Source organism: Bos indicus, chromosome 2, assembly GCF_029378745.1.
Source record: "Bos indicus isolate NIAB-ARS_2022 breed Sahiwal x Tharparkar chromosome 2, NIAB-ARS_B.indTharparkar_mat_pri_1.0, whole genome shotgun sequence".
Taxonomy (NCBI): domain Eukaryota; kingdom Metazoa; phylum Chordata; class Mammalia; order Artiodactyla; family Bovidae; genus Bos; species Bos indicus.
In genome coordinates, this window is record NC_091761.1 from 4,102,088 (window position 1) to 4,129,023 (window position 26,936).

At 56.2% G+C, this 26,936-nt stretch overlaps 1 protein-coding gene across 1 annotated transcript in view; it reads left to right on the top strand.

The window, feature by feature from the left end:
* The window catches only part of HS6ST1 (heparan sulfate 6-O-sulfotransferase 1), a 39,829-nt gene extending 18,476 nt beyond the window's left edge, over nt 1–21,353 (top strand). The window contains exon 2 of the mRNA XM_019968847.2: nt 18,066–21,353. Within this exon, the coding sequence (XP_019824406.2) occupies nt 18,066–18,774 (709 nt within the window). The 3' untranslated portion in view covers nt 18,775–21,353. The remainder of the gene's footprint in view (nt 1–18,065) is intronic.
* Nucleotides 21,354–26,936: the final 5,583 nt, after the last annotated feature.

The window sequence follows — 26,936 nt, forward strand, 5'->3', positions numbered from 1 at the left end:
GGGAGACAGGCCAGGAGAAGGAAAAAACCACACAATGGCTGAGAGGTAGGCAAGGGCAGAGACGGTCTGAGGGGAAAGGAGGGGAGAAGGAGGGTCCCTCGAACAAGACTGGGGAGCAGCGCTTCTTGGCATGGAGATGCACGTGCAGCTGGGGCTGGGTGCCTGGCTCACGCGGGTCCCTGCTGCACAAAGAGGGCTTGCCTACTGGGGCAGAAGGATGCAGTATGGAGGGTTACTAAGCAGGGGAGCAGTTCAGCCAGGGCCCATGAGACAGAAAACTTCAGGCTGCACATGCACAGCTAGGAACCTGCAGCCACACAGAGGACCCCAGACTTGGGCCTGGATGTCCCCAGAGTCATCTAGGGTAGTCTCCAGGGACCATTTGTGGCAGGAGTGGGGTCAGAGTTAGGAAAGAGAGGCAGGTAGTGTCACAGTGGGTGAAAAGCCTGCACTCAGATCCCTGAGGGAGCCCCCTCCCCAGGGCCCTGGCAGGAAGAAGGCAGCCATCAGCCACGCTCGTTCTGGCAGGCGTGTGGGACCTGCCCTCGATCTGTCAGCCCAGCTCTGAGGGTGGTGATGGGCTGAGTGGGCTCCCATGGCACAGGGACCTCGGTCCTAAAAAGGACCTGTGTCTCCAGAGGACTCGCAGGGCCCGAGTCCTTTGGAAGCGCTGGGAAGACCTGGGCTGGGATGGGCCCAGCAATCGACAGCAATGGGGGTGGCTCTGCATAGCCCCGCCTCAAGCGCCCAGCGGGCCAGGCCCACATGGAGCCCAACAGACAGGCCTTGGCCGTGGGCTTTGCCTGCCCTGAACCTGGGGGAGACAGACATGACCAGAGGGGAACGCTGGCGTGACCATGCGTGTCTGGGGGAAGCAGATAAGGTGGCTTGCCCTCCGGCGGGGGGATAACCTGTGCTGCAGCCCTTTGGACTTGTCTAGAGAGGCCCTGAAGGGGTGGGTGCCCCCCAGTCGGGGCCCCCCAGTGCCCTGATCTCTAGGGCTGGGCTGTGACCTCTCCCTCCTCACGTCCCTCGTGCTAGCCGTGCCCTGCCTCTGAGCCGGGAGGGGGCCCCCAGGTCCTGCCTGCTGCCACAGTGCGATGGTGGGCGGACTGTCAGTGCTGGGACATGTCCACTGCTGCAGTGGAGCGGAGCACGGGTGACCAGAGGCGTTGGCGGGACAGGCAGAGCCCTGACCACAGCCCCGCTGCCAGGCTGCCTCCCTCGCACACTCTTTTTTGGGATCTGTGTCTCCACATCGTCCCGCATGAGTCAAGCCGTCCTTTGCAGGTGGAGCCTGTCGACTGACTGTACCCTGCCCACCGCTGCCCCCCACCCCACCCTCATGCCCAGTGAGTCACACCCTATGGCCTGGCCCACAGCCCTTGGAGATCCCTGAACCCGGGCCCCTGCTCACTTACTCAGACGCTGCTCCCTGTGCTGCAGGACAGCCTGGGCCTGTGCCCAGTGCCCACAGCCCAGAGGGACCCATGTGCTGCTACTGCCCATTCACATAGGCGTAATACCAAAGGGTTTCTGGGTAGACTGGCAGTGCCCCCACCAGAGATAGAGTTCTAGATCAGATGCTGGCATCCGCCCTGTCCTGCCCCATCGCCAGACCTGGAGAGCCCTGCTGATGGGCGGTTTGACCTTGCTTCTCCTGGGAAGCAGGCCCCTGAGCTTCTGGACACTGAACACTCTTTGCCCTAATTTAGTACAAGGCTCCAACCCTGGGTGGTTCTGTGTCCAGGCTCGTGTGGACCTGGGCCCAGCGCTTCCTTGTCAGCACGTGGTGTGGGTGTCCCCGCCTCAGTTGCTGGCCTGAGTGTGTGGTCGTAGGGGAGCCAGAATGCAGCCGGGCTCGGCCTCTAGGGCAGGACAGACGTGGGTGACTGAGGACAGCCCCTCTCAGGGCTCACCCCTTTCACCTGAGCTCGTCCTTGTGCTGGTGGAGGACCTGGGGCCTGCTCGGCCGGCCCACCTGCCTCCTGTGCAGCCCCTTCCCTCCAGTGCTGCCCAGGGCAGCCTCCCTTAGCTGGTTCCCTCCACCCCAGAGAGACAGGGCTCCTCTGCTGGGCATGCAGGGGCCTTCTCCCAGGCCAGAACCTCTCCCTGCGGCCACCCTGGGATCAAGGAGCTTAGCGGGGGTTCGCCTGGGTGGGTCTAGGAGAGTGTGATCCAGGTGACCCTGGGCCATGATGGAGTTAGAGGGAGGGAAGGGAGCGCTGAGAACCGTCTCCTAGGAGGCACAGCTCCGCTTGAGCAGGAGGGTGCCTGTGGGCCCCTCAGCCAAACTAGATGGAGCGCGAGCCGGCCCTGGGGCCAGAGCCTTCTGAGCTCAGGGCAGAGCAGCTGGGACTCATCCTCACAGGGGCTGTCCCCTCCAGTCGGTCCATATGCCTCCTGTGTTTATTGAGTAAACCCAGCCCTCCCACAAACGGAGAAGGGGCCAGCTGATTGAGGCAGTGAGGGCCGGTGCCAGGAAGCAGGAAATGAGCTTGGAGAGGCCTGGCCCCACTTCCTGCCACCATGGGGGCACTCTTGGGCCACTTGCTCCAGATGACACAGCAGCCTCTGGAGACCCCAGGTCATACAGCCAGGGGCTCTTCCTTGGGGCCGGAAGCCAGCCCACTGAGCTTACTCGGAAGCAGGCACTCAGGCAGCTGACGCATTTACTGAGCTCACGTGGGGCCAGGGGCCCTCCCTGCCCAAGGTCCAGGTCCCAGGAGGCTCGGCACAGGGAGCATGCAGAGCTGCTCCCGGTGCATAGCTGCCCCAAGTCTCCAGAACCCTCAGCCCTCCAAGAGCAAGCCAGACCTTACCTGTGGGTCACTCCAGGTCCCAGCAGAGAGCATTGGACGTGCAAAGCAGCCCCCTCCCCGAGCCGGGTTCTGAGGGTGAAGCCTGCACACAGGTGCTCAGCAGAGACACGGGAGACAGACTCCTTCCTGTCATTTCATCATTAAACTGGAGAGATGCAGCTGGGAGAGGAGGGGCCTCTTTGCCCCATTTTTTGTCGCAGAGAAAATGCATCGGACTGTTTCCCCACTGGGACCATGTTCATTCTAGGTTCTTCTGGATACTTTTTCAGGTTATAGGAATTCTCTTCTAATCATGAATAATTATTTAACCTCCAGTACTCTTGCCTGGAAAATCCCATGGGCGGAGGAGCCTGGTAGGCTGCAGTCCATGGGGTTGCGAAGAGTCGGACACGACTGAGCGACTTCACTTTCACTTTTCACTTTGATGCACTGGAGAAGGAAATGGCAACCCACTCCAGTGTTCTTGCCTGGAGAATCCCAGGGACAGGGGAGCCTGGTGGGCTGCCGTCTATGGGGTCGCACAGAGTCGAATACCACTGAAGCAACTTAGCAGCAGCAACAGCAGCAATATAATTTTACATAACTTCTTACATATCTGTTGATGTCTGTAATCTGTTGGTGTGAAAATCCATATGTGGATTTTCTCATGTTAAATCATCCTTACATATGAGGGATTACCTGATTTAGTCATAGTGTCATATATTTTATATGCTCTGCTAGATTCGATTTGAGAAGATTTTTGTTTACAGTTTTTTTACATCTATATTGATAATGAAAAGAGTTTCAATTTTCCTTTCTTCTGTGTATGTTTGATTTTGGTATTGGGGTTATGTTAGCCTCATAGAATGAGTTGCAGGTGGAAGTGTGCATTTCCTTGCTATTATCTGTAAGAGTTTGCATAAAGTTGGGTAATCTGCTTTTAAAATTTGGTAGAAATTTTTCCTGTAGGAATTGTCCCTTCACTTTTTATTTTGAGAAATGTCAAACCTACAAAGTGCTACTAAAATAGTAGTAAAACTTTAGACCTTTCCCCTAGAAAGACGCTGCTGTTAATGTCTGTCATTTTGGCACATGTGTAGATGTGTGTACTATCCCTTGTTCTCTTGTGTGTGTGTCTGTGTATGCGTGTGCTTTGTCTGTGTGTCTATGTGTGCTTGTGTGTCTGTGTATGCATGTACTTGTGTGTGTGTATATATGTACATGTGTCTACATGTACGTGTGTCTACATATACTTGTGTGTCTGTATGCATGTACTTGTGTGTGTGTGTACGTGTGTCTATGTGTACTTGTGTGTCTGTGTATGCATGTACTTGTGTGTATATACATGTACGTGTGAATACATGTATGTGTGTCTACATGTACTTGTGTGTCTGTGTATGCATGTACTTGTGTGTGTGTATGTACGTGTGTCTACGTGTACTTGTGTGTCTGTGTATGCATGTACTTGTGTGTGCGTGTGTGTACATGTACTTGTGTATCTGTGTATGCATGTACCTGCATGTGTATATCTATATACGTGTGTCTACATGTACGTGCGTCTACACGTATGTGCGTGTGTGTACATTGTACCGTGTGTGTGTCTGTGCTTGGTTTTGTTTTGCTGCATTTTGGCAGAACTGTGTGAACCTAGGCTGCAGACATTCCTCAGTACTCGAAAACCTGTAGGAAGATTTTTAACTGCTGCTTTGATTTTTTTTTTAAGCTTATGGGGCTACTTGTGAGTTTTCTATTTCTGACTGACGGCTTCTCTCTCTCTCTCGCACGTTCTCCTGGCACCCCTATCCACGGGCGGCAAGAGCAGGTGAGTTCGTTCTGGCTATTTCCTCTCCCGTGGCCCTCCTCTCCTGCCTTCTGGCCAGGTGGGGGTCCCTGGGATGGCGTGGGGTCTGTGTTGCGTGGTAAGGAAATGGATACAGAGATGTTCCTTGGGTTGCCTGTCAGGGCCACAGAGCAGTTAAGTGGCTGAGCTCCCGGCAAGCAGGGACCCCTTTTCCTGGTGCATCCTGCCCCAGCTGCTCCTGGAGATCCTGCATCCAGGGTCAGTGGCAGACACACCAGTTATCGCTCTCGTGACTGAGTGACTTTGGCTGAGGACCCCCTGAGCCTCAGGTTGCCTGTCTGACAGTGGTGCCCACCCCGAAAGTCGTGGGAATAAAGCAAGTGAGTGCCAGGTGGGCCCCGGCCACAGAAGCCCTTGCAGGGGCTTCTGAGGTGGCCTGGGCGTCCCTGTTCTGTAAAGGACCAGGGACCAAGGTTCATTGCTGAGGTGGCCACCCTCCCAGCTCCCGGGTGGTCGCCTCCCTGAGAACATGCAGACCACACCGCAGGGGAAAGCAGGACTCTGAGTCAGTGTGGGCGTCACGTGGCTTCTGTCTGGAGCATGTGCCGTTTAGGCTCTGACTTTCTGTATCAGGGAAGAGCAGTTCCTATTCAAAGAGCCCGTCAGACCGTCCTCCCTGCCCCACCCTGTGCCCTATGCTCCTGTGGGAGAACGTGTGTGCACGGAGCAGGGGGTGCGGGCCAGCCCCTCCTCTCTGCTCAAAGCCCTCGTGGAGCCACAAGGGAGGGACCAGGGGCATTCATCCGGGAAGAGGGGTGTCGTGGAGCCTGGAGCCAGCCGCCAGCTGTGGGATCAGAAGGCTGAGCCTGGAGGGAGTATCGGGCCGCCCCTAGTGGTTCCCCGACGAGTGCTGGCCCTGCTGGCTGCCAGATAAGCAGTCACTGCCAGTCTCACGGCTTTGGAGATGTTTGCATGGCTGCCGGGGAGGCCCAGAGCTTCCTAGGCCTCTGACTTCACACCTCTAGTGAGAGAATCAGGTTAGATCAGGCGCACAAAGGGCCTTTAATCTTTTTGTCTGTTTTCTCTGTAATACATGCTTGGTTATATAAAACGGGGAAAATAACAAAAAAATCGGAAGCAGAAGAAAAAGTTGCCTGGAGCTCCAGCCTGGGGCCAAGCCCCCTGCACCCTTGGCGTGTGTTGTGTTTCTGCCCTGCCTTTCCTCTGTGCCCAGTTTGTGTGTGGCCCAGAGCTGGCGTCAGGTTGTAACCCGGACTCTGATGCGGCGCCTTTGCTCATCATGCGTATGCTAAGTGTGCCCCTGCGTCATTGCAGGGTCCCCAGGAGGGCTGTCCCACTTGGCATGGGGTCATCAGATGTAGGTTTCAAGCTCCCTGAGCTCTCTTTAGGCCCTGAACTGTGTGACCTGGCAGGGCCGGTGTCCGCTGAGCTGGGCCCTACTGCGTGCCCCTTCTGTGCTGCTCTTGGCTGCTGTGGGGTTTGTTCCTGGCACAGAGACACAGAGGCTGGCATGGTTGGCAGACGATGGGAGCAGGTAGAGCCGGGCATGTGTGCTGCATGCCCTGGCAGGGCCCGACACTGCCCCCAGGCCACACTCTCCATCCTTCACGCCGCCCTCTTCAGGCCACAGTGGGTCTGCAGGTAGAGCTTAAGAAGACATGGGAGGACCAGCAGAGACGGGGAGGCGCAGAAAGTGACCCCGAGAGCTCTTGGCCGAGACTCAAGCTGATGACAGGAGACGAAGGCTCTGCAGGCAGGTCTCAGGCCCCATCACTGAGCACACAGCCCCTCCCAGGGAAGGAGCAGGCTGGGCACCTTCACTTTACCCCGAGGTGGGCACATGTGATGTTCAGGTGAGAGTGGAACCTCCCCGCCAGTGTCAGAAGCCAGAAAGTGCCAGGGGGCAGGCATGCGTGAACAGCAGCCCCATGGGGCTCTGCCAGTGCCAGGCTGGTCACCTGAGCAGCACCTCCCTGGCCAGAGCCCTGCTCAGGAGCCGCGGGTGGGAGCCTGGTGGAGTTGGAGGGCAGGGGAGGCTCCCTACTGCCTTTGGACGGCCCCGGATGGAGCACCGCTTCTGATGATCAGTCAGCAGTCTAGGGCTGGGACTGACCCTCACCATGGGGGCTTTGGGGACAGCGGACAAACTCCCAGAAAGCCGTCAGTCAGTCCTTTGCTTGGTGGAAAGGACATCCCTGGAGAGACCTGTGCTTGGGTAGGTGGCATGTAACCCCAGGCTTGGCCACAGCTGGGAGGACAGGACCGGTGGATCCTCTTGAGACCTCAGGCAGGTCAGCCACAGCCTTTCCATTCAGCTGCCTGGAGGGGGGGGGGGGTCAGGGCTGGGCGTCGATGCTGGGTCCGTCAGTGTCAGGGATGGCAGGACGTGCGTCCACAGCGGGAGGCCTGCTGCGGGTCTGTGCAGCCCTGACCAGCACAGCAGGGTCTGTTCCTGCTTGCATCTGCAGGCGGCCTCACCTGCACCTTCACGGGCAGAGCACCCAAGCCCCCAGCGCTGGACGTGTTGCCTGAGAGGTTCTTGAAGGATGATCGCCCTGACCAAGACTCGACAGCGACTGGCACCACAGGCTGGAAGCAGGAGGGCAGACTGAGCCGGGGGCCTGACTGGAGGCCTGCCGCTCGTAGCACCCAGCTCTCGCTGTGGGCCTCTCCTCCCCACTGCGTGTGCCCAGGGCTATGCCCCCCACCGCCCCCAGTGTGTGTTGGCCTGGGGGTTAAGTCACACACACCCTTGCCCCATTAGTGTCCTGAGGGGGCCTTGTGAGGGTCCAGTGGGATCATGAAGGTCAGGGAGCTTGGGAAAAGAGGGCCAGGCTTCCATGGGGATCCCTTTTCCTGGTCATTTGCCTCTGGGGGAAAGCAGGGCTGCAGCCCCAGGAATGCACACGGGAATGTTCCCAGCCTTCAGGAACACCTTGCCATCCCCGCGTGCTCAGCAATTCATTGGATTCTCTGTGCCACAGAGCTGGGGGCTAAGATAGCCTGCTCTGCTTTCCTGAAACTGTGCTAACCTTGTTTATAAACTGAGGGAAGATGTTCACATGCCTGTGAAACTCTGGATGTTGTCAGGGGAGAAGGAAGGGACTGCTGAGATATTTCCTCCGCCTCAACTAGGAAGACTTGTTTTTCTTCATACGTGTTTTTCAGCAACTTGGAATTTTGAAATAAGGACGAAAATTTCCTGTTTTCTCCATGATAACAATGTCCTTGCCTTGTTGAAACCGCAGCCTCCTTTCCGCTCCCCACCCCCCGCCCGTGCCCTTGATGAGCCGCTCCGTTTTCTTAGTGCGCCCACCCTGACCTGGCTGGACCCCTCCTCTCTACCCACTGTGTTCTGGAGGCTCGTGAGGAATGCTGCCTCCCACCCCTCACCCTCCGGCAGGCCTGCTCCTGCCTGTCCTTCAGATCTCAGGTCAGGTGTCACACGCTGGCAGCCCACCTGACCCTGCCCTGGCATCAGGCACCTGACCACTTGGTGTGTGTTCGTCCGCGCGTCTCACGGGCACAGGTCCAGCCCTTCCGATGCTGCCTGAGTGCAGGGCTGCCTTGGTCCTGCAGGTGCTTCTGTGACAGGAGAAGAGCAGTCCTATCCGAGGGGGCCGGGGGCTCCTGCAGAGGGTGCCGATCCCAGACACGGATGCAGTCTCAGAGCTCACACACCCATACCTGCCTGGGCTACGAGGTCCGTTACATGTAACCTTTCGCCAGATCTTTGAAGGGACCTGGGAGGTGCTGGAAACAGTCACGGGCTCAGAGGGGCAGGTGACCCTCCCCAGGCCACATGGGTGGAGGTGGGGGGCTGGCGAGTCTGATGCTTCGGATCGCAGCGCCAGGGCACAGAGCCCCCATTGCTCACCCTCCTGTCTCTTACAGACACAGCCTCCTTGCCGGGACAGCTGTTTGGGCGCTGCCGGGGCCTTTGTCCTGGCTCAGGGAGCGGGTTGGGGCTCTTAGCTCCCAGCACCGCCCACCTGAGCCAGCACTGGGCGTCACTGACGGCCAGGGTGCCCACAGGGGTACGAAGACAATGTATGAGCCTCCAGGTGGAGGCTTGAGGCACAGGTGCCTGGGGAGGGCCTTCTGCTCCTGTGGACTTGTGGGACGGCCCCATCCCAGGTCCCGCAGCCTGGAGGCCAACAGCCCCCTCCCCTGTTCCCCTTTCAGGCAGCCCCACACAGTCTGTCAGCCCCCTCCCAACAGCTTGAACATACCAGCCCTGGCCGGTAGGGGGCGTACTGCATTCCAGGGCCATACTGGCACTCCCCCACAAGTCATTCCATCCCCTGAGACGCAGAATCCCAGAGGCTCTGGAAGCCAGATGCTCAGAGAGGCCTGTATCTAGAGCTGTGGACTCACGTGTCGCCAGCCACACTTAGGCCTCCAGCCAGGCCCCCCTCCTTCAGGCAGAAGCCCCTGGGGGCACGGGCTTCTCCTTGGAGTGGGGAGCGAGGCCATAGGGGCAGAGCCGCAGAAGCACTGAGGTGAGGGCTCAGGCAGCCTGGCTCTCAGCCCTACTGCTCTTGCCTTGGCAGGGGCACGGGGCCCTCGTGAGAGTCAAGCCCTGCCCCTGCCCAGGCTCTGCACCTGCATCGGGGTCATTAGCCAGCAGGAGGCAGGGCTGGAGCAGGCTGTGACCAGAGAAAACCCTCCCCAATATCCTGTGGCGAGGCGCCCAAATCCGGGGTCTTGGCTCTTCCCCATCCAGGACAGCTGTCAGGAGGATGGCCCCCACTGCCGGGGAAAGGGGCTCTGCTCAGCACGGCTAGTTCGTCCTGGATGTGTTTTTCCTTTATGCAGACCATTCTGACTCTTCATTAGCTTACTCTTCTTTAAAGAAAATGAATCATAAATTGTGTCCATGGTTTAGTTTAAAATGCCACCACTGCTGACTGTTGTTTGGCAAGTGGTCAGCAGGTGGCCAGGACCAACCGTGCCAGGTTATATGATTGTGTGCCTTCTAGGAGGGTGTAGCTCAGCAGGTAAACAGTTCTCACCAGGCAGTGAGAGGGTCCAGGGGCTTGAGCACTGCCACCAGCCAATTCTGTGGCTGGGTCTTCTATTTAACCTTCCTGGACCTCAGTTTCCGCATCTGCAAAATGGGGATATTTCCTTCCCAAAGAGTATCTGGGAGTGTCCAGAACAACCAGGGTAAAGCCTTGAGGGTTCACTTAAATGATGCAAGTTATTACTGGGCTTCTAACACTCAGGCCTGGCTGGCCTCACCTCTTATCACGCCTGGGTCCTCACGCATTGGCCCTAGAGTAGATGGATAAGGTTCAGAGACCAAGATAGGGTGGCAGTTTTTTTTTCTGTCTTTGAAAAGGAGCCCAGCATAGGCAGGCCAGGTAGGTGGTGCAGCCACAGGAAACACCAGGAACCCAGGCCTTTTCTCTTGCCCTACCATCCCCAGAAAGCAGTTTTCTGCCTCGTGGCCCAAGGTAGCTGCTGGCACTCTGCAGTCACATCCACATTCCAGCCAGCAGAAGCAAAACAATGGGGAGGTGTCTCTAAGGACATCCTGATGGCCAGGCTGAGTCACACAGCCACCCCTGGCTACAAGGCACTTCCTGAGTGTCTTCCTCCTCAGGGATTTCCATGCTGTTTCCAAAGCCTGTGGAGTCACCTGGGGGTCCACGTGAGCACCACTCCCTATAGCTGGACTTTCCCCATTGTCTGTAAGAATTCAGCTCACTGGGTGAGCCGAGGAGGGCCTCCCCACTTTACTGGAGGTAGGTGGGGCAGGGAGCAGAGTTGTGAGACCGGCTGGGCACCAGCCTGCAGGAGGCCACGTGCCTCCAGGTGTGCCTGCTGCTGGAGAAGGAAGACTGGGCTCCCATGCCCAGGTGGCCTTGGGCCATCATCTATCTCCCCGCCTGTCCAGCTAGGATGACCAGTGAAGGGCCAGGCCTGTCTCAGAGCTTCCATTCTGGTTCTGCCATAGATGGTGTCAGCTTTAAGTTCTGTCTACCCTGGGCATCCAGGGCACAGGGGCTCTGGGAGGAGTGTGGGAACTGGCCCGCCTGCCTGCACACAGCACCCAGCCACTGATGCTGTGGGGTCACTCTCCTACCCCAGGTATTTTGGGAAGCAGAGTCAGTGAACTGACTAAAATAACGGCTGTGAGTTCACAGCTGCTGTGCAGACACGTGGGCCAGGAAGGACGGCCTTGGGCCAGCCTTTCCTGCATATGGATGGGGCTCCCCACCTGTGCTGCCAGCCCAGCACTTGATGGTCTGCAGGTGGCACGGGGCAGGGGCATACTCTGGTGCACGGAGGCGAGTGCTGGTCGGCGCCAGTGGAGGCTGGCCGTTCACCCGTCAGCTGGTTTCACTCTTGTGCTCTTGGGAATGGTCCAGTGCCCCATCCTTGCCGCTCTGATCAGAGTGGGGCCCACCTCTTCTCCCACCAGACTCCTCCCACCAGACTCCACTTGCTTGGGCCCGCGCAGCCCACTCAGCCGTGGTGAGGAGAGGGAGGTCACATGCCCCCAGGGAGCTCTGCCCGTGGCCCCTTCCCATGACAGGAAGGGGAGGGGCGGCCAGCCCCGCACCTCAGCTGCTTCCACCTGACCATGGGAATCAGAGCTAGGTCAGGCCTGGGCTTTTTTTAAGGCACCAAACCCCTCATCTGAGTTCTGCGCTGCATTGTTTTATGGCGTGAATGCACTCCTTGGAGCTGGCCGGACCCACATGCGGCATTTTCCAAAGTCAGGGGACCGTGGCGGGTGGGGTGCTGCCAGGCCGCAGGCCCTGGGGAGCACCTGGCCTGAGGTCAGCAGTGCTGACTGCCAGCCGGAGCTCAACTGGGTGAGCTAATTAACTGAGGTGGTTCATGCCATGATCCCCTGAAGGTTGTCATTTTCTTGCTGGGAGAGGGACCCAGGGCTTGGTGAGAGAGCTGGCTCCCCCGAGCAGGCCCCATGGCAAATTCTCCCCTGGGTCCTCCTTCTGAAGTTCCAGAGACTTCTCAGAGTGTGGTTTAAAAACAACTAACCGTCTGGATCCTGGCTTCACGGTGTGGCCTTTGTCCTCATGAAGAGACTTCTGGGCCCTGAGAGACCACGATACACAGCTGGGGTGCCCCTCACAGAGTTTCCCTTGCTGCTCTGGAACCCCAAAGCCCGTCCTGGGGGGAGAAAGTGGCAGTGAAGCCAGTCCCCCTATACATTAATTTTTTATTTTCACTGACTGTGTATCTGGAAGTAATACACAGTATTAAAAAAAAAAAAAAAGAGGGAGTGTTATCATTCTAATCCTAAATAACAGTGTCCTCACCTGCAATTAGGGAGCTACAGCTCTGTTAGTGCAGGTAGAAAAATTCACCTTTGTTTCAGGGTCCGAGTTTGTTTCTGTGAGTTAGACCTTGTTCACAGACGCCTGCCTGCAGAGCCCGCCACCCAGGAGGGGAGAGGGCGGCTGGCATCCTGTCACAGGGCACACAGGAGCACAGACTTGCAAAGCTGGCCCTTTTTGATGGCCTCTTTGCACCCCAAGCAACAGGGATGTTTTATAACCTTTATTACTTGTTTCAGTTACTTAAATAATGTGTGCTCACTGCAGGCAATGCCAAAGTATAAAAAAGAAAATTTTTAAATCACCTATTTGGGCATATGAGTGTTCACTTTTCTTTAAGTTTGAAGTTTTTCATTATAAAATGTTAGAAAAGATCCATAGTCTCACCATCCTGAGAGCCTCTTTGTAGTGCCTTCCCATCCTGGATGGGGATCACGAGTCATCACCACACAGGTGGGCACAGGCCCTGCTCCATGCCAGCAGCCTTGTGCCCTTGGCTGCAGGACTGTCTGCCATGTGGGTCTGCCCTCAACTTATGCATCTATATCTCCCATGATGCCAACATGACACCAACATGCAACAACCTCACCATTACTCAACCTTTCTCTTTAGGGCAGATTACCTTCTAATTCTGTACCCACCTCGGCTCTGGGCTTCCAGAAGGAGGGTCAGGAGTGGGGTTTGGGTCAAACCCACACTTGGGCAGAAGAGAGAAAATAAAGCCCGTTCGCTGTAGGTATGACCTGTGGAAGGGGAGGGGCCATTTCTGCTTCAGAGCACAGGTGCCGGCTCTGGTTTCCTCATCAGTGATAAAGTGCGAGGGATACAAAGCCGGCCTCCCAACTGGGACGTGGGCTCCAGCTTGCCTGATGTCCACTGCAGGTGCAGGAGGGAGCAGGCTATGAGGACAGAGTGAGAAGGGTCCTCTCCATGATCCCAGCCCTGCAGTAGGGTCGGCTCCCCAGCCCCTGCCATTCAGTCACTTCGAAGCTGTCACCTTCCAAGGAAGGATCACAAAGCTGCATCTTGCAGAATTTTCCCAGAGGCCATCACTCAGGCTTTGTTGTTGTTGAACCGCGCAGCAAGAGCTGTCTTAGTCCCCCCACCAGGAATTGAACCCATGCCCTCTGCAGTGGAAGCACAGAGTCTTAACCAGCAGACCACCAGGGCAGTCCCAGAACTCAGACTCTTAAAACTGTAGAGCTAGCCCTTCCTTGTTAGCGGTGTTTGCACCCAAGAACAAAACGCACTGCTTGTCCGCTAGGACGTCTGTGACTGTGGGATGCACTGAACCAGGGCACACAAAAATGTCCGAACAGCCAAGGTTGCAGAAAGCATTAAACGAAGCGCAATTAAACGCAAGGAAGCATGACACGGGAGATTCGTGTTTGGGCTGTCGGCTGCTTGCAGCCCATGCAGGCTAGAATTATTTCAAGCCTGAAGTTTCTCTGAAGTCCCATGTTCTGTCTTTGAAATCCATGAGAATTTCACACGCTGTGCCATTTCCCATCTGAGCTTGTTTTCCTGTAAGTGAACAAGACCCTTCTCTGTCTGGCCCTGCCTGCGCCTCAAGCCTGTACTGCCCCCTTCTCAAGTCACGAAAGGCCGTGTCCCCACCGTCTCTGAGAAGCCCTCCTGACCTCCCCCTTGGTGAGCCGTGCCATTCATTACCTCCTCGCATGCTTGTTGGTTCTGCCCCTCCCAGCCCAGCGCACTCTGAGAGCCCTGCCCGCTCTGAGCCTGAAGGGGGAAAGTGTCTGGATTTGGGCTGTGCCTGGCTTGTGGTGGGCATGGTGGTCGTGGCCGTTGGGGCCCTGGGGACGCTGCTGGTTCATGTCCTTTGCCGTGCATTCATGGAGTGCCTTGGAGCCTGAGTACCAGGGCTTCCACTGCCTCCTCTTCCTCACTTCCCCACCCAGCTGCAGTCATGCCCACTGTGGATCCTCCCCCCACAGGAGACCAACCCCGGCCCACTGAGTCCCATGGGCAGCTTCAGTGTTGGAGGCAGACAGGCTGAGCGTGCGGCCCCCTCCCTTTGCTCCAGGGAGTGGAGTGCACTGTTTGCTGGCCCTGTTTGCACCCCAAAGCCCTCTTCGACGGGAAGCTGGCCAGCAGCCCAGACCTGCAGCTCCAGAGGAGCTGTGGTTCCTCCCCGAGTCAGGAGCAGCTGGCTGCTGATCGTGTGGTTAGTTCACAAGCCTCAGGGCAGCCCCGGCTGACCCAGAATGCTGGCCACCCTCACGGTCCCCAGAGGTGGTGCCCGCAGGGGTCCTCCCCTCCCCATGGAGCCTCTGCCTAGTCCCGTTAGCAGGTGTGACAGAGTGGGTGAGGGAGGAGCCGCAGACACCTGGAGCTGGCTGGCACAGAAGTGGAGGGGAACCAGCACACACTGACAAAGCCCTCTAGGGCCTTCGCAGGCTGCCCTGGAGAACTTTGGTTTTAAAACCGCTTTCCTTAACATAAAGTGTTTGGGACACACAAAAGAAATATGTCCCAAATACGTCCCAAACATAAATTGCCTGAATGTACGTAAGGAATAAAGTATAAAGGTAAACCTCTCGCTGCCTGTCTTAAGCACAAGGACATGAACAATGCCATGGGAGCCACCGTGCCCACCTCCCCCCAACAGACCAAAGCTAACCTCTGGCTTGAACTTTCCTGTGTATCACATCATCTCATCTTGTTAATATTTTAACAATCTTTTAACATCACCTTTTCTTGTGCCACTAAAGAGTATTTTCTTTGGTTTTATTTTTAGAAGCTTGATAAACCCTAGGGCTTCTCTGGTGGCTCAGACGGTAGTACTCTTCTATGTTTTCTTAATTTGCTTTTTTCCTGTGACATCTTATTCATCACATTGACCCACGCTGCTGGGAGTAGCTGTGGTTTGTTCCTTCTGTCACTGAGCCATGCTCTGTTGGAAGAATGCACCCCGTTTGTGAATGCATGCCTCTGCGGGGGATATTCGGGGCTGTCACCAGCAGTGTGCTGCGATGGTCTCGTCCATGTCTCCCAGAGCTCATGGACAAGGCTTCCCCAGGATGTGTGCCTAGGAGAGGACTCGAGGGTCATGGGGGGGTTGTGTGTGCCGTCAGCCTTCCTGTGAAGCCACTCCATGGCAGCTGTCCCCGGTAAACATCCCAGAAGCAGTTGTTGAAAGTTATCACTGCCCCTCTTCTGATTTGCCATTCCAGCAGGTATCCCATTGTGGCTGAGGGTGCTGTTTCCTCAATGCCTAAAGAAGGGGAGCATCTCTCCATATGTCTTTTTGGCCAGTTTCCTCATTGTTTTACTTTTAATGGTTTTAGTTATAAGAATTCACACAGTGCTTAAAGACAAATAGCTCCAAGAGGTTTATGATAAAAACCAGCAGATCTGCTTTTCCTTTCTAGCTCCCCCAAAGAACCTCTTGCAGCTCTCTTCACTAGTCTCATGTCAGACTTCCCTGGTGGCAGAGAGGTTAAAAATCCACCTGCCAATGCAGGGGACATGGGTTTGATTCCCCATCTGGGACGATTCCATGTGTTGCAGGGTAGCGGAGCCCATTCACCACAACTGCTAGCCCGTGTACCGAGAGCCTGTGCTCCACAAGAGAAGCCAGTGCAATGAGAAGCTTGTGCACTGTCGTGCAAGAGGAGCCCCTACTCACTGCAACTACACAAAACTTGAGCACAGCAACGAAGACCAAGTGCAACCAAAAATAATAGATGGAGAACGGCCTTCATGTTTTCACTGTCATGTTTCTAAATAATGTTTATTGCTATTTCTTTTTTTTAATATTTGTTTAGCTGCTCTTGGTTGCAGGATCTTCCATCTTCATTGCAGCTCACAGGATATTTAGTTGCAGCATGCAGGATCTTTGTCACAGCATGTAAAATCTTTAGTTGTGGCACGTGGGATCTAGTTCCCTGACCAGAGATCAAACCTAGGCCTCCTGCATTGGGAGCGCGGCGTCTTCGCCACTGGACCACCCAGGAAGTCCTGTAGAGCTGTTTCTTGATTGATTACTTTAGACATTATCAGTGCGCTTTCTGTTCTGGCGGATGAGGTAGGTTCTTAACGCCCTTATCCTTCTGCACACCCCACCCATCCTCCAAGGAGGGTTAAAGCTCAAGTTTTTATTAAACTAGTAACCACCGTTTACATCCTGATGTCTCAAAAACCAGTGTTTTTCTTCTGAGTCCAGTAGCACACTTAGTTTTCTTTTGTGTGTAACTTTTCATTTTTTCTGGATGTAATGATTGCCCTACTTTTTACTTGGTTTGTCTTCCATCTTCATAGTCTTGGTTTTTCCAAATGATTTCAAAGACCTGCCGTGTATCTTCCATAACATGTGATTTTTTCCACAAATGCTCTGTGGTGTGAGGTGATCTGTCTGCACCCCTTTTTCTAGAGCCCTGTCCCTCTACTCCTGACAGGCCGAGTGGGATGCCCAGGGGATATCTAGGGTCTCCCTGGGTTCCAGCTCCTGTCTGCTACACTTTTTTTTTCTAATTTACTAAATTTGGTACACATTCCAGTGTCTTCCTAGAGCAGGATTTCACAGAAAATACATTTCCCAAGCCTTCATTGGTGTGAAAATGTCTCTCCTCTCCCCTTACACTTGGTTGATAGCTTGGCTAGACCCCATTTGGTCATTTCCTGCCAGCATTTTGAAGCCGTTGTTCCGTTGACTCTTAGCATCTGGTGGTCCACAGAGAAGCTGAGTGCCATTCTGACAGCCAGCCCTCTACGTATTCTGGTTTTCTGTCCACATGCTTCATGGGTCATCTCTGTGGTCCTGGGTCTGGTCTCCACATTCATTCGCAAGGCGGTGGGTGAGCCATTTCACTCTAGATGAATTGAATGCCCTACTTCTCGCTGTTTCTCTCGTCACCTCCTCCCCGTGTCCTTTCTCCCCTCCTCTGGACTCTTACAGGCTAGCACTTGGACGGCCTGGATGGGCAGATCCTGCTGGCGGGTGAGAGGCAGGGTGCCCCCTGTTTGTGAGGGACCCCAGATGTGAGTGCAGGAGGAGCTTCGCTCTGGGCAGAGACTCCACACTTTGCTCTAGTGTGGGGCTGGGGCAGGGCCAGCTTAGCCTGGGCACTCGGCAGCAGGGGCTGGTCTCCCATGAACGTGCGGCCTGCCCAGTTCCTCGTGTCTCTGATTCATGAGCACCTCCAGAAAACACACATCCAGTCTCATCCTCGACAGGGAGCTGCCTGGATGTGGGGACAGCAGGGGTGGGTCATCTGGGGGTCTTATGCCCTCCCCACCCCACGCTGCACCTGCCCTCTGCTCACTTTGATCAGTGCCCTCACTCCCTTTTCCAAAGATGGTAAGCCAGCACATAAACAGCTGATGTGTCTGCTGATACATATAATGGGCAAAGGAGGGCAGAGATGGGAGCAGGGGCTCAGGACAGCAGCTGGCCAGGCACAGACCTGTGGCACAGATGCCCCTTCCTTACAGTTTGGGCAGATGGCATCTTGAGGGACGTGGGGGTTGGAACAGTTGCTGGGAGATAATACAAATGATAAGTTATGGCTCACCCAGTGGGTCCTGAGCTGGGTGAGCTCCTGGTGCCCCTCCCCCACTGGACTGCTGCAGGAGCCGAATGGAGTGGGCCCAAAGGGAGGGCCCTGATCTAGGGGGTGTGTGAATGACTTCTGAGTGGCCCCCCGGGTGGCACCAAGCCTGCCCCCATGAACAGCTCCTTTAAAATGCTGGATCCACATGGCTTTGGGACCACCCTCCACCCCCTGGGGAGCAGAGTCAGGTTGTCCCTAGCAAGGCATGACATCTAGGGCTCAGGAGAAGGTCCTAGAGAGGACCCTGGACCAGAGTTCGAGAGGGCGCCAGGGCTGGGCTCTGCAAGACGCTGCAGTGGTCACACTCTGCATTAGAGGCGGCGGTCCATGATCGTTGCAGGTCATGCCACATTTCACACCTGGGTTTCTCATCTGGCCGTGGCCCTTGGAGAACTGAGATGTGGGGGCCAGCACTCCCCAGAGGTCTATAGAGTAGACGCTGAGCAGTCAGACTTAGGACTGCAGCCTGCCCCCTCTTTCACCCCCAGACGGCCCCTGTGTTTCCAGCCCCTTCCTGGCAACCCAGCCTCACCTCCCCCTCCCTGTCTCGTTGCAGGAAGTTCTACTATATCACCTTGCTGCGCGACCCTGTGTCGCGGTACCTGAGCGAGTGGCGGCACGTGCAGCGGGGGGCCACGTGGAAGACGTCGCTGCACATGTGCGACGGGCGCACGCCCACGCCCGAGGAGCTGCCGCCCTGCTACGAAGGCACGGATTGGTCGGGCTGCACGCTGCAGGAGTTCATGGACTGCCCCTACAACCTGGCCAACAACCGCCAAGTGCGCATGCTGGCGGACCTGAGCCTGGTGGGCTGCTACAACCTGTCCTTCATCCCCGAGGGCAAGCGGGCCCAGCTGCTGCTGGACAGCGCCAAGAAGAACCTGCGGGGCATGGCCTTCTTCGGCCTGACCGAGTTCCAGCGCAAGACGCAGTACCTGTTCGAGCGGACGTTCAACCTCAAGTTCATCCGGCCCTTCATGCAATACAACAGCACGCGGGCGGGCGGCGTGGAGGTGGGCGAGGACACCATCCGGCGCATCGAGGAGCTCAACGACCTGGACATGCAGCTGTACGACTATGCCCGGGACCTCTTCCAGCAGCGTTACCAGTACAAGCGGCAGCTGGAGCGCCGGCAGCAGCGCCTCCGGAGCCGCGAGGAGCGCCTGCTGCACCGGGCCAAGGAAGCGCCGTCGCGGGGGGACGCTGAGGAACCCGGCCGCGTGCCCACGGAGGACTACATGAGCCACATCATCGAGAAGTGGTAGTGGCGGCTGGCAGGGGGGAGCGGGGCTGGACAGACTGACCAGCACACACGGCCCCCAGAACTCGGGGAAGAGGACCCCCATCCGCTAGCCAGAAGGCAGACGCGCCTTGAGCGGTGGAGGAGTAAGCCAGGCGGGTGGGTTCTTCTCGCCCTGCCAGGCTGGGGTCTGTGAAATCAGCATGGGAAGTGTGTTGAAGGACACCCCACCTGGCCTGCAGGGCTGGGAGCAAGCGGGGACCCACTGTCCTGGCCCCCACCTCATGGTGACAAAAGCCACAGGTTTGAAGACTAGAAAAGGCCTGTGTGGTGGAGAACAGCCCTGCCAGGTCAGGTGTGTGGCATGTCCGCCAGGCACACGGCCACCTCCCCCAGCCTCAGGCCACCCAGCAGCCCCTCAGCCTCCAGGGAAACCCTTGCCCGAGGGCCTTTGGGGGACACAGGCAGCCCTCTGAGGTGGCCTCAGGAACGGAGCTCTCAGCTCACCCGTCTTCAAGGTCAGGGCGCACCTCGTGTAAAGCCAAGACGTTTCTAGTCTAGCCCCTGGGCAGCCCACTCCCCTCTCTAGCCCAAGGTCAAAACCCACAGTGTCGCTTCATGCTTTGGGTGAGGAGATCAAAGCACATTGCCTGGGGTCCCCCACCCCACTGTCTGCAGTCCCTAGACTGAGGGGAGCTGTGGGGGGATAGCCCCACACTGCAGTGCCCCCCTCCCACGGGCAGAGGGCATCCCAGGAGTAGGAAGGCCGTGGCTGAGGACGGTGCTGCCTGTGACCGAGCAGACCACCCAGCCTGCAGCTCAGACAGGAAGGGGGTGGAAATCAGGAGATCCACCTGACCCCGGTCTCCCTCCTGACCCTCTGGGCTTTGTTAGTGGACTGCCCCTGGCTCCAAGCCCACCACTTGGACGTTTATTTGAGGTTACACCCCATTGCCCCCAGAACCCTGTGTATAAAGTTCAGTCAGGCCTCCGTTGGCTAGAACACTGCAGACTATGGCCGTGCCCACAAGCCATAGTTTGGGGTCATGTTGTCTCAGCACAGCCAGGATAGGGTACACAGTTCTTTCAGATTCTCAGCTAGAGTTGGAAGAAACTCTGGGTGGCTTCATTATGCCCAGATACACAAACCCCCATCCCAGCCTCTCCCCGCATTTTCCTGCGCCCTTGCCCACACCAGCTGGTCAGGCCTGTCCCCACAGCCCTGCCGATTGGAGAAGCCATGTTCAGTCCATTGCAAACGCTTGCCCCATTCCCATCCCTCTGATATTCGAGGGGGCCAGGCCAGCGTCACCTCTGGAAGTAGCCCCATCCATGTGAGACCTGAGATCTGGGGAGCTGAGTGTGAGCCCCACACCTGAGGTGGACAGGCTGCTCTTCTGTCCAACAGAGGACTCATACGTGACTCAAGGAGGTGAGGGCCACGGGCCACAGCAGCCTCCTGGGCAGATCCCCCTGAGGTTCTCTGCCTCAGGCTCCCCCAGCCACCCCAGCTGCCCTACTGTGGAGTGAGAGAGTGGGAGCGGGGACCCTTCCACAGCACTGGGAAAGTTAGGGTATTGTCAAATGAGGTGGCTACCCAGGAGGCAGAATCGTTATCGCTTGTCTGGCACAGGGGCTTCCTATGCCACTGGCCACTTCATCCTGCAGTTCAAGGGCAGAGCAGTCAGCAGACCCCCAGAGTGGACGCATCATGCTGAGGAGTGAGCGCCAGGTGACTGAGTGGCTCTTTTGAAGGGATGTGAGAGTCAGCGTGGGGATCTGCTGATACTTATGTGAGGTGGGCGTGCTCCAGGTTCACAAGCGCCCTGAGGGCTCACTCAAGCATGTGCAGTGGCCTCCCACTAGGAGGAGAGCTCAGCCCTGTTCTGCCTGAGCCCCTGGCACCCAGCCAGTAACCTGGCTGCATCAACCCTCCTCAAGGCGGGCTCCTGAGCGTGAGGGCCTGAGTGCAGGATCTGTTTGTACATAATGGAACGTTGTAGCTTATGGCCCGTTGTCCCAAGTCACACGGTCTCCTCGGCTTCCCCACTGCATCGAGGAGGTGGTCCCGGCTCCGGCCAACACCCTGATGGGTGCCAGTGAGGGTCACAGCTGGCGTCACCCTCAGCTGCTGGGGCCTCCCATCCTGCACTGCCTGCTCAGAACACCCGCTCTGAGGCGAAAGCTTCTCATACCTGCAGCATCTCCTCCGACACCACGGGCTGGGGCTTCAGGAAAGGTGGCCTCCCGGCCTCTTCCCAGGGCCAAGGGACAGAAGCAAACGTGCGGAGAGCGGACAGCTCCCTCCCCATGCCGGCCTGCAGCGCCCTCTCTCGGAGGAGGAGTCAGGGACAGCAGTACTGTCCGAGCAATGAGTCTGTGAACTTTTTTGGGAACTGGAAGTCTTTAACTTGAACCCAGGAGCGTTTAAAGCTTTATTTATTTATAGCTTCTTATTAAAAAAAAAAAAAAAAAGTGTTGAGAAGAAACCTTTTGGTGACTCATACAAAAAAATGAGTTGATGGAAACGCAAGTCATAATCATCTAATTGTTTTTGTCTAGGTCAAGATGAATGTTAGCAGATGAAATAAACCCTGAAAAGGAGCACTGGTGTGTGTGGTCTGTGGTCACATAGCCGCCCACGTGGCGTGGTGCCCATCCCAGTTTGATTTTTGAAATGTGTCTGTGAGCCAGGAATCACAGGAGCAGATGGGCTTCCCTCAGGGCCAAAGAGGCCCAGTAAGAGGAGTTAACACACTGTGTCACTACGCCTTGCTTTGTGAACGTTAGAGATGTGACTGTCATCACCGCAAAGAATAACTTCGGGAATTCCCTGGCGGTCCAATGGTTAGGACTCAACACTCACTGCCAAGGGCTCAGAATTGTTCTGTGGTTGGGGAACTAAGATTCCACAAGCCTCGCAGCATGGCCAAAAGAAGCTCATTAATTATAGGACTTGAAAAGATGCTGCTGTTTCTAAGTCTCTTCACTCGTGTCCAGTTCTGCGACGGCAGCCCACCAGGCTCCTCTGCCCCTGGGATTCTCCAGGCAAGAATACTGGGATGGGTTGCCATTTCCTTCTCCACTGAAAAGATGAGCCCAGCTTAAAGGAAGGCCCACACCATATGTTTATTTTCTCAGTACCTATTTCCCCTCAACTTCTAATTTTAAAAGACTGCAAGTGACAGATTGAAAAAGTAGTTCATGGGCATCATGAAGCCTTGCCCGAGACTCACCTGGGTTAACACTGTGTCGTGTTTTATTATCCTGCACTCCCACTATCCTTCTGTGGCACATGCATCACACACATGCACAGGGACGTTTCAAAACATTAGAAAATAGTAAATAACATTATAAAATATCCCCAGAATATTTCTGAATTCTTCGGTGTGTACCTCCTAAAAATGACATTCTTTCACACACACACAGACATCGTATTTCTAAAATTTAACATACAATAATAGCTGATATACAGGCCACATCCAGATTTTCTGATTATCCCCACACTGTGTCCAGAATGTTTGTGTGATCCTTATGGCGCTGTCTTGCCTCTCCTGTGTCCTTAAGCTGGGCAGAGTCCCACCTGGCCCTCTTCTGCATCTCTCAGCCTTGACGTTTTAACATAGGCCAGTTGTCTCTTCCAAGATCAGAGCGCATTTTCTCACAATCAGATTCAGTGAAAGGTTTGGGGCATCACTGCTGCACAGAAGTGGTGACTCCCTGGCTGCCAGCACTGGTGAATTTTAGTTCTCAGTCCCACAGGATGGGGAGGAAGGCCCTTGCTTGATCTCTGGCTCCCGATGTGCTCACAGGCCTCCCTGGCTTTTTCTCTGTGGACATGGGTCCGTTAGGCTGGCTGTTGCCGGAGGGTGTAGGGCCAGGGACCAGAGTACCAGCCCCTGCACTTCCCCTCGCAGGCGCAGCCACATGCAGACTCTAGAAGGGCTATGTCCTGACCCCAAGGCCCAAGGGGCCCGCCTCCCTCCCCTTCCCACATTCTGTATCTGGATACTCCTGCCTTATGCGTGCAGGAGAAAGAGCGGTGGCCCAGGCTTCCTCCCCACCCCTGCCTTCAGTGAGGAGCACAAGACGGTCACAGCTGAGACCACAGAGGTGCCAGTGGGCACAGGTGGCCACCTCCTGGTCCCCCGAGCTCCCTCTCCTACGTGGGAGAGGCAGAGAGGGGAGCAGACACAGCTGTGCCTTAAGACCCAAATACAGCATGTGCTCTCAGCCACCTGAGCCTGCGAGGGAGTGTCCTCTCAGAGCAAAGCACAGTGTTGGGCAGGGGCAGAGCCTGCCAGCCCCCACTCTCCCCGAGGGAGCCCAGAGTGGACGCCCCATGCAGCCCCCCTTCAGCCCACCCGGACACCTCCCTCAGCAAACCCAAGGGGATCCTCCCGCTGCAGCAGCTCCATGCAGCCCTGCAGGGCCAGAGTGTGAAAAGACAGAGGCCAGATCAGTCCTAAAGACACCTCCCCACAGAGGTATCTTCACCTTCTGTTTGAAGGTGAAGGTCGCATCCAGGTCTTCCTGCCCTGGCTGCAGCCTGCGAGCCCATCCACCTCTCTGGTCCCTCAACCCTCCCCTCTGACCTTGCTCCTTCTCGATCTCACCCCCCGACCCTCTCCCCTTCCTCCACCCCCACAGCCCGCTGCCCCCCAGCCCAGCCTCCCACCCCTGTATCCCTTGCTGTTTCCTCTTCACACCAGACACCCCAGCGGTAGATCCTCGGCCCCAACCTCGGGGCGAGCTCACAGACTCTCAGCACTCCAAGCGATGCTCCTGCTGGGGAGGAAGTCCTGATTGACCTGACCAGGCCCTTTGCATGGGAATGAGAGGACCCTCCTCCCAGCCCAGAGCCCAGGGCGTCCTTGGGAGCCATCACCAACCCTGAGAGACCCCTCCCAGAGCATGCACCCAGTCTCAGGGACCTCCAAGACCAGAGGCCTTGGGAAGATCACGGGGAGCCTTGGCCAGCACCCCTGACTGGCCAGGCCCCCTACACACAAGCTCCTGCCCTAGCAGGTGTGGCTCAGAGGGCCTGCCCTTGGCATGGGGGCTGGGTCTGGCTCCCCTCCGTGCTGCAGCCACAGATATAGCCTCCGGGAGAACAGCCTGTTGTCAGGTCAGGTTTAGATTCAAGTGGCGGCTGTCGGCCAATCTCTATGACAGGGAGGGTTGCTGAAAGGGCTCACCTGCTTCTGGAAGAGAAGACACCAGAGTGGGGCCACACCGAACCACAAGCCAGCCACTGGGGACTCCTGACCCTCCCCAGGACCAACTCAGTCTCACCCACTGCACTGCCCCCGCAAGGAGTGAAGCCTCGTGGCTGAGGGTCCGCTGCAGAAACATCCAAGGATGGTCCTCTTGCTTTCTTCCCCTCAAAGGACCAAGATGAGTTTCCAGTCCCCTGGCCACAGCACCATCCATCCACACCTCGTCAGGTCCACCTGGTCTCCTGGCCCCACCCCTGCTGGGTGCCCAACTTCCTGCACCTCCAGCCCAGCCCACCCAGCCCCTGGGCTTCTCTACTCAGGCTGCAGGTGGGACCCAGGTTCCTGATAGGCCCAGAGGAGGGGTCTGAATACACAGCATTGCCCAACTTGCTCCCAAACAGGCCCTTTTTAAAGAAATTGTTCGTATACTCACTTTAAATTTCCATTCCCTTTGAAGTATGATTGAATTTTTTAAATATGTCCATTCAAGTTAACAGACTCTCCCAGTTAGAAACAGTGTGTAGGGATCCTCTCCTGCTTTCCCGCCCCTCTGGGAAGCGTGTAGGCACAGGGGACTTTCCTATCCCCCAGTGATGGGTGGCAAGGTGCTCACGCATGCCTCCTGCCATCCCCCCAACACCTTGTCAAGAAGGCCATCAGGCCCAGCCAGGACCGCCAGCTTCTGTCCTCACCAACCACTGTGAGGTGTCCAGAGCAGCCTAAACGCGGGGTGATCCCCTTAGCTTGGACAAGACACAGAGATTTCCCCCAAGTCTGGCCCTCCAGCCCCTCCCCCTGCCATAGGGACAGGGTTCTTAAACTCCCCCAGACAGGTATCCCCAGTCATGGGAGGCCAGCTCACTGCCCTGGCTATCCCACCAGGCCACCTCAGCTGACCCATCCAGCAAACACACAGCTCCAAGGCCCCAGACAGGTCACACAAGGTCCCCTTTTCTTCTACTCCCTCTCAGCCCAGCCACTCTGTCTCCAGTACCTGGCCCTGGCCAAGGCCATGGGCATGGGGCACTGAGACCCATTGGGTCTCCCCTTTATCTCTACCTAAGAGGACCTCCACCCCAGGCCCCCAGCAGCTTCTCCCTTTGAAGAGCCTGTCCTCACCTACCCACCCCCACCCCACCTTCCACCCCACCCCGCTCTTCAACCCGTCACAGGACCCTGAGATTTCTCTGTGAAAAGAAGAGACTGGAAAACACTTCTTTAGCAAACAAAAAGCCAAGCATTCAAGGCACAGCCTCTCCAAGACTCGAGGGAGCCAGCCTGGAGCCTTGTGGCCGGGGCTCCGCGGGTTGCTTTGTTCTGTGTGACGCGTGCCCTTCCCCGGAAGCCACAGGCCCAGATTCAGGACTCAGAGGCTCCAGACAATATTGTGTGCTGAAGTGTCCAGCTTGGCACTTTCTCAATGCCATCTCCGGGGGGTGCCTCCAGGGGGCTCTGGCAGAGGGCTTCCCATGCAGCAGCAGCTGGCTTGCACAACTCACACATCGCTCTGTAAGAAGGACTTTAAGGCGCGGTGTGCCCTTGTGCTCCCTACACCTGCCACGGCCTGGACTTTGCCGTTTGTCAGCTGGCACTCCACACAGGAAGCGATCTCCACACCAAAAGATTTTCAGACTCGGTCATCAGAGCCTACTGGTTACCCCTTAATATTTGTGTTCCTCCCCTCCTTCCTCCATGGATCAGTGGGAGCACAACCAGCCAGGGTCAAGACTATACCTCCCAGCCCCTTACAACAACACGTGGCCATACCACATCATGCTGACTGACAGTATGCAAGAGGAGACGACCTGTGCAGTTTTAGGAAATAATACTGGAGGAAGCAGTGGACCCTTCTTCCTTCCTCCTACAGATTGGCTATGATGAAGATGTGATGGCTGGAGCTCAAGCAGCCATCTTAGCCCGTGAGGTAGAAGCCTGTGCTGAAGATGACAGAGCAACAGGACTGGTCTCTGATGGTTACGAAACTGCCCTACAAGCTCTGAGCTGTCCACTCCATGTAAGAGAGAATGGACCCGTACCCAACATGGGCAACTGCTGCCCACAACTTCCTTTACCCTCAGCTGAACCTAGTCCTATCTACCATGGGCCATATGGCATGACCCCTGAAGGTGATATTCCTGCAAAGGGAACCCAGCTGAAGGCACCAGCCAAGGGGCAACACAGCCCCTTCACTGGCTGCTGAGGGTGTGCTGCCCCAGGGCTGCCTGGCTCCACCCATGTGGAGGTGGAGCCTTTTTCCCGTATATACTTTGGTACCTTCTGAATTTTGAAACACGTGAATGAATTACCTATTCAAAATATAGATGGCCGAAATAAAAACAAAAGTGAAATGAAAGATAAACACAATTCAAAACTGTGATTTTCTCAGAGTTGACAGAGCAGAGAGCAGGTGGGACTCTGGCTGGAGGAATAAGGGAATTTCAAGTTAGTCTATAACATTTCATGTGTTACAGACAGAAAACAAGGCACATCAAAGAATAACTTGTCACTTCTGGATGGTGGGCACAGGACAGGGAGGTTGTCAAGTTATTCTCTGTATTCTCTGTGTGATTTATGTCTCTCAAAATGAAATCATCATCATGAAAAGCCTGCACTCAGGCAGGCACCAAGCTCAGGTAACTCAGGCTTCAGACTCCCAATGCAGGAAGGAGCCAGGGAGACAGACAAGGCCGAGGACTCCCAGCTGAGATGCGGGGCTGAGGGATGTGGGCTTTGGAAACTTTGCTTCACATCATTTTGCTGGATGATTCACGGAGCCGTCGCAATGGTCCCTGGTGTGGGCCCAGCCTGCCCACACATCCATTTGTCCCTTTCACTGAAGCTCTAAGTGTTCCCACACTGGCCTCTCTTGACACTTGGAGTCAGGGGGCTCCTCACTACTGACCCTCGTGAGGGGGCTTATCACCAGCCTATGGGGATAAAAAAAAGTCCTGGCTCCCTGCTTGGCCTT